General features: G+C 35.7%; 2 protein-coding genes across 2 annotated transcripts in view; both read right to left on the reverse strand.

The window, feature by feature from the left end:
- Positions 1 to 262: 262 nt before the first annotated feature.
- LOC119682843 (general transcription factor IIF subunit 2-like) lies at positions 263 to 1,435 on the reverse strand. Its single transcript, XM_038096365.1, has 2 exons — positions 822 to 1,435; positions 263 to 753 (listed from the first exon to the last, which is right to left on the reverse strand). The coding sequence occupies exons 1-2, from the start codon at positions 1,296 to 1,298 to the stop codon at positions 457 to 459; spliced, it is 774 nt and encodes a 257-aa protein (XP_037952293.1). The 5' UTR covers positions 1,299 to 1,435; the 3' UTR covers positions 263 to 456.
- A 3,663-nt stretch (positions 1,436 to 5,098) lies between these two features.
- Positions 5,099 to 6,275, reverse strand: part of LOC119675963 (dynein intermediate chain 2, ciliary-like) — a 3,084-nt gene continuing 1,907 nt past the window's right edge. The window contains exons 2-3 of the mRNA XM_038087181.1: positions 5,442 to 6,082; positions 5,099 to 5,379 (exon numbers count right to left, since the gene is read on the reverse strand). Of these exons, the coding sequence (XP_037943109.1) occupies positions 5,199 to 5,379; positions 5,442 to 6,082 (822 nt within the window). The 3' untranslated portion in view covers positions 5,099 to 5,198. The remainder of the gene's footprint in view (positions 5,380 to 5,441; positions 6,083 to 6,275) is intronic.

Raw genomic sequence — 6,275 nt, forward strand, 5'->3', positions numbered from 1 at the left:
AAAACCCCATGGGACCATATCTTCTAGGAAAAAAATCACAAAATTTTTTCCCGAGATACGGGTCTTTTTATTTTATGAAAGGAGCTCATAAATAAAAATTTAGACAAATCGGATTTCATGAGGTCATTTTTGCCAAAATCCGTCCGGTCTGTAAAAGAATGATCCATATGCAGGTATTATCAGAAATAGTGCTTCAAAAAGACATTCAAAAAAAAACAAACGATTTGTAATTATATAATAATTAAAATTTTTATTGGGCGATTTTATGTGACTGTAAAAATGGAGAAAAACAAATATGGCATAGTAATGAAATGTTTTCTTTGCTTTTAAATATGTTATTATCAATCTAAGCTTAACTAGATTAAATTTTCAAGATCTTTAGATTACAACAATAAAAAAATGACTGATTAAATTTAATCACAGTTCTGTTAGCTTAGTCAAAATAAAAAATTAGTGCTATTCTGATTCACTGTCCGAGTTAGACTTTTCATCTTTCTCTTTCTCATCGGACTTGTAATGACAATACCCGTTCTTAAGTTCCCACATCTTCTTATGTGGATTTTTCATGTTATAATTACAAATTTCCTTAAGTATTTCTTTTAAATATGCTATAGGTTGCTTCGTGATCTTTACTAAGTCCTTAATGTGATAATATTGATGCTTTTCGAATGCATTGAAGAGCAAACCCATTACAAAATTTTTATCGTCACGTGCCTTTTTACCTTCAGCTTTCTTACGATTGCGGCACTCAATCTGTAATAAAAATATTTTAATAAGTGATCACTATTTTCTAATAATCATGTTTATATTAAATTACTGACGTTGTGGGCATGATCTACATCACTTGATCCAGATGCCTTTTGTACTGTCTCTCGTTTAAATGCTACATAAGAATTATTTATTTTCGGCCTACAATCTAAGCTTTTTATTGAACTTCCTTCCATAGATACTTTTTCAGATCCACTCGGTAACTGTTCAGTTGCTTCGGTCGAAAAAACGCCATATGTTTGGTCGTTAACATTTGATACCTCAAGTGTATATTCAGTTGGTATTTCTCCTTCTGGTTTCAGTTCTACCACCTCAGGTGGTAGTGACAACTCGAATATTGGTTTTTGTCCATGCGTTTTTGTTACCGTAAGTTTCCCAGCATTTATATTAGATGGCGCAGAATCCCATTTCTGTGCTACATACTTTGGAACTTTAACCACCAATACTCTGTTTTGAGCATTCGTGAGATTCATGCGTCCTGCACAAGATTGTTCCAAATTTTCGCCAGTTTTTTCCTTGCCTTTGTTCATATTTATGAACTGAGTCAGACAGTTTTATAAGAAGCTTCATCAAATTTCACAATTGACACGTGTATTTTTGCCAGTGTTGTAAAACGTGTTTGTTACTCTAATATACGCATGAAACAAAGAATATATTGGAGGGTTAATTAATTTCAAAAGTAAAGTTTTTATAAAACATTTTTTATTTTGAAACCCATACAGAAACACAGAAATATGTCAATAAAATTTGATTGTAGAGTGATAGTAGATATATTAGGTTTATTCTACGAGCTACTTAAAGTAAAAATCATGTTAAATACAAAAATTGGACTAGTTGTGCCAAAGCAATCAGCTGACTTGTTCTATCTTATAGAACTGTCTTAAAGCAAGACAGTTAAAAAACAATACAAGTTCAATCTGATCACTAAATGCTTCGCACACAAATAAATGCAATGCACTTACTTAATGTTTCAATAGAACCTTACATTTTAGTCCATGAGATAGAATTGGTCAGATTATTTCCTATACCAATTTAGTCCTATATTTATGGAAAATATAACCATGGTGGAAAAACCAAATGGATTGTTCGCATTTATACACAAAGGGAAAGCGGGAAAACGTTTATCCGATGATACATAGAATGTACCATAAAATATAATTATTGATTACTAAAATAGCCAATTACAATCTGTTTTCTTGACGAAGTGAATGTTCGTTGTTAACAATTGTATTGATAGGCACATGCTTTTCTCATTGATGGTTCGCGCTTTTCTCACTGATGATTGGTATATTGATCGCCACATTACTCTCCCACCAGTGGCTGAGCGGAAGCTATGCCACTTTATATGCAATTGATTTTACGTTGTGAATCTGACAGGTAATCGGATGACTCCGATGTTTGCACTGGTTGAGCATCTGAGCTTGATTGAAGTAGTGCAAGTCACGGCCACTGTGTGGTTAGTTCAGTTTCATCGCTCAAGAAGTAAGCTGCCTTTACCCTGTTGATGCTGACTTGTACAAGTTGTACAGGTCTTTAATGTCTTTCGATCACGCCATTTCATTATTAATGGTCCGTAGTAAGGTGACTTCAAGGGAATTTGCATGTTATCGTCTCTCAGGAACACACATGTGAACACGTCTGCAGGTCTCATTGAATGAACATTTTTGCTTTGGCATGGTTTGAACCTCGAACCGGACGTAGTTGATTCATGGTCTCCTTTAGACAGACCTAGATTTAATGTCATCAACTTATTTCCGAAAGTTTGTATTGTGAATCCATTTGCTGTATACACATTTGTAAGAGATGTTCTCGGCTTAGCTCTGCTGAAGATTAAAACAGGTAGCACTGGATATTTGACTACCAGGCTTGCTGGACGAGTTCACGAACTCGATCTACTTTGTGGACGGAATTGCTGTTGAGACACCCCGTTCTCTCCTAGTTGCTTATTTAGCTATTCTACGGCATTCACTAAAGGCCGTAGGGTCCGTTGCGTTTTTACCTGTATTTCGTGCGCTAGTATGTAATTCGGAAACTGAATGATAATTCCCCATTTTCAAAATTAAGTCTGCTTACTGTGCACATTTATCCAAATCGACGTCTGAAATGGTGACGACCGTTCGTACAGCTTTTGGCAAACGATACAACTGCGTCACGCCGTCGTTCATGATTGGTCAAATTAAGCATCGATAGTAGTAAATGGGACGACTTGTTATCACTTAGCTGACGTTCTTGCGTGAGACGCCTTAATTCACGATTTTCTTAACTCATAAAATCTTGTATCAACGCAGATATATCTACAATGTTCCTCAACGTATTGCTATCAAAGCTGTCGACTACGTGGTCATACTTCGTTTGGTCGGTTGTAATACCAGCATTTCTGAACTGCGACTCCATCTCGATAAAATATAAAACCATGTTCTTTTGTTAAATGCTAAATGTATACGTTAAGTCTACAGATGATGCAGCAGATGATGTATGATCACCACAGTAGATAATGTATGACCACCACACCGCGTTTTTCACCTGTAGGTCTATTCGTACGACATGACCAAGTCAGCGAAGCTGCTGAATTTTTATGTCCTTAACTATATCAATGTCGCGATAAAGCTCATACAGCTCATCGTTCCATCTGATTCGACACTCGACGCTAAAGCGTAAGGCATGATCTTCCAAGAAATTTTTCTCTCGAATAATTCTAATGCCTTCTCATCTCTATTGGCAATAGTCCAAGCTTCTGCACCATACAGCAAGATAGGCAACAGAAGAGATATGAAGAGCATGATTTTTGTGAAGTAGGTCCCAAGACGCTCAGGAGATTTGTTTCTTGACAGAAAGTACTTTGTTTTGTCCTCATTTACCACAAAACCTATTTGTTTCGTTTGTTTTTTAAGTTGGAAATCCGCAAAAATATGTTTCTCTTCCCTTCTCTTTTCCCGATATCGCTCTTAAGCAGCGCGTGTTGCAGCTGACCGCAAAGTGGCTTGATATGCTGCGTCTTACTCTGCAGTAGCTTCACGACAATCTTGGTTGTAACAGCTGTTTCTTTGTCTATGGTGATAGCAAGCCAGCTCTTCCGCAGCGGTATGCATAGAGTTGGAGGACATGGTTCCATTGTGCGAATATTTTGGTTTCTTTAGATTCCTTTCCCAGATACTGGAAAACTAGAGTAGCGAAGTTGTTAACTCCCTGTTATGATTGCGGCTTTTCGACGTCTAGCTTTCGCTATGCTTGTTTATGTACCTTTTTCATCATACATAAATGTGTGCGGAACTTGGCTGCAAGAAGATAATAATTCGAGTCGATGTTGGTTCCTCGGATAATACGTACATTCAAGACACGGAAAACATGCCTTTCGTCTGTCACAAAGTAATCAATTTTAGATCGTTTGTTTTGATCAGGTATTTAGATACTAGAATCTTGTGCTATTAACAACGATGTTTCTAGCGACGGCGAAATCAATCAGCCCTCTTCCATTATCAGAAGTTTTTGTGTGAGGGCTGAACTTTCCGACGGAAGCACCAAAAATACTTTCCCAGCTCTGCGTTGAAGTCTTCTACAACCATTTTGAAGTCATGATGGGGACATTTTCTTAGTATCGTCATCTTTATCTCCCATTGGGGCCTGTGCACAAAATAGAGTAATGTAAAAACATATTATCTTAATTCGGATTTTGGCAAGCCTTTCCTTTATTGATGTAAATGTTGAGACTAAATTTCTCAACCTTCGGCTTACTGAAAATCTGACTCCGATTTCGTGCTTTGTTGTATGGTAGCTGTAGTAGACATCACAATATTCTCGTTTAGAGTATCCTTGTTCAGTCAATCGCATTTCCTGGAGGGCGGTAATGTCAGACTTTTATTTTTTGACAACATTAACCAGTTGTATAGATGCACCTTCTCTGTAAAGAGTTCGAACACTCCAGGGCATATATTTAAATCGTGTAAATGATTTCCTTATCTGAGGCTGACTCTTCGATTTCATTTAAAGGTGTTTTTAAATGGTGGGTTCCAAACCCGACGCATAAGCTCATTTATCCATTAGGAAGATTTTACTGCACACATCACGTCACTATGCACGGATAATTGCAACTGGCACTTACCATGTTAAATGCAATCAAACACTTAAGCTTGTAAGTTCACTCCCATAAACCAACCTATAAACTAACATAATATTTTTAAGACATATAAAGCATAGACACAAATATTCTGGTCACCAAACATACTCCATTTTATTATCCATATTATTGTGTCATCTTATGTCTGCTTTTAGTAGATGTATTTTTAACTCTTCACAGCAATTTTAATTATAGCAAATAAGTAAATGTGAAATAAAAGTCGATAGAAGTCAAGACCTCCAATATAATATAGATCAAATCTTTTATTGTAACAATAAGATTTTTAATTTAATTTATAATTTTAATCCGCGAAATATTAAGGTTTAGGAGGCGCAGCTGCAGCGGCTTCGGCACAACCTTCAAGTTCACGTACAGTCGTCAAAAGTTTTTCCAGTTTTTGCGTCTGTAAGTAATGCTGAGTCAAGTACAATTGTTTTTTCGGTGGCTTGACCATTATACGTAGGTTGGGGGAGATTTTCAGTGAAATAATTGTGCCACTAAAAATAGATAAAGTAAATAAGGCTTTAAAAATAATATTGTTTAATATTTTTATTTTTACTTAACATCCCCAACTATTAAAAACGGCAATTTTTCATTGAAGACCAACGTAGTTAACTTATTTTTTCGTTTTGGTACTAAAAGTTGAGAACAAGCTGGTGTGTTTCTGTTGACATTTAAATCGTATACGAAAACTTTTCCCATTGTGGTTACAGCTGCGAATACGGTACTCGAATAAGGTGCCCACTTGACATCACCAACAGATGAGCCTAAATCATATATAAATAGTGGTTCATGTCGCATATCTTCCCAAATTTTGATACGCCAATCAGCGCCACACGATATAAATATTTTGGAATTATAACGATTAAAATCAATTTGATAAACAGCCATATAATGAGCTTTGTAAGTGAATAAATATTTTGAGCTGTTAGAAGTGGAGCATTTGTAAATTAGTCCCTCATCGGTTCCAACCAAAAAAATTTCCGGATTACTTGGATCAAAACGCATACAATGACCAGCGCTCGTTAACTTCATTTCAGTACCGTCAGGTCCAGGAACTGTACCGTTTGCAAAAAACATTCTTATTATATTTGAATTTGTTAGTGTGTTCTGCATTAGAATCCAATTAAATACATGTCCATCGGAAGACACAGTATACAAATTTATTTCACCATCCATCATATCAGGACCCCATCTTAGCTAAAAAAATGTTATATTAATAAACAAATTTGTTAAGAAATTTTTAAATGAGCTAAGGACACAAAGAAAAAATTGATATGTTTATTAAGTAACTTCACACACGCTCCACAGTATACATGATAGCATTACTGTATATCGGAAACATTATTATAAAACTCTTATTTGCTTCTATGCTTTAAATAGTAAGTCTTAG

The sequence above is a fragment of the Teleopsis dalmanni genome, chromosome 2 (assembly GCF_002237135.1).
Source record: "Teleopsis dalmanni isolate 2A chromosome 2, ASM223713v2, whole genome shotgun sequence".
Lineage (NCBI taxonomy): Eukaryota > Metazoa > Arthropoda > Insecta > Diptera > Diopsidae > Teleopsis > Teleopsis dalmanni.

Bases quoted from the DNA above. Each gene is read 5' to 3' on its own strand.
- LOC119682843 (XM_038096365.1), bottom strand. From the start codon at position 1,298: ATGAACAAAGGCAAGGAAAAAACTGGCGAAAATTTGGAACAATCTTGT. The intron at 754-821 runs GTCAGTAATTTA...TTTTTATTACAG, and splicing joins ATGTAGATCATGCCCACAAC to ATTGAGTGCCGCAATCGTAA.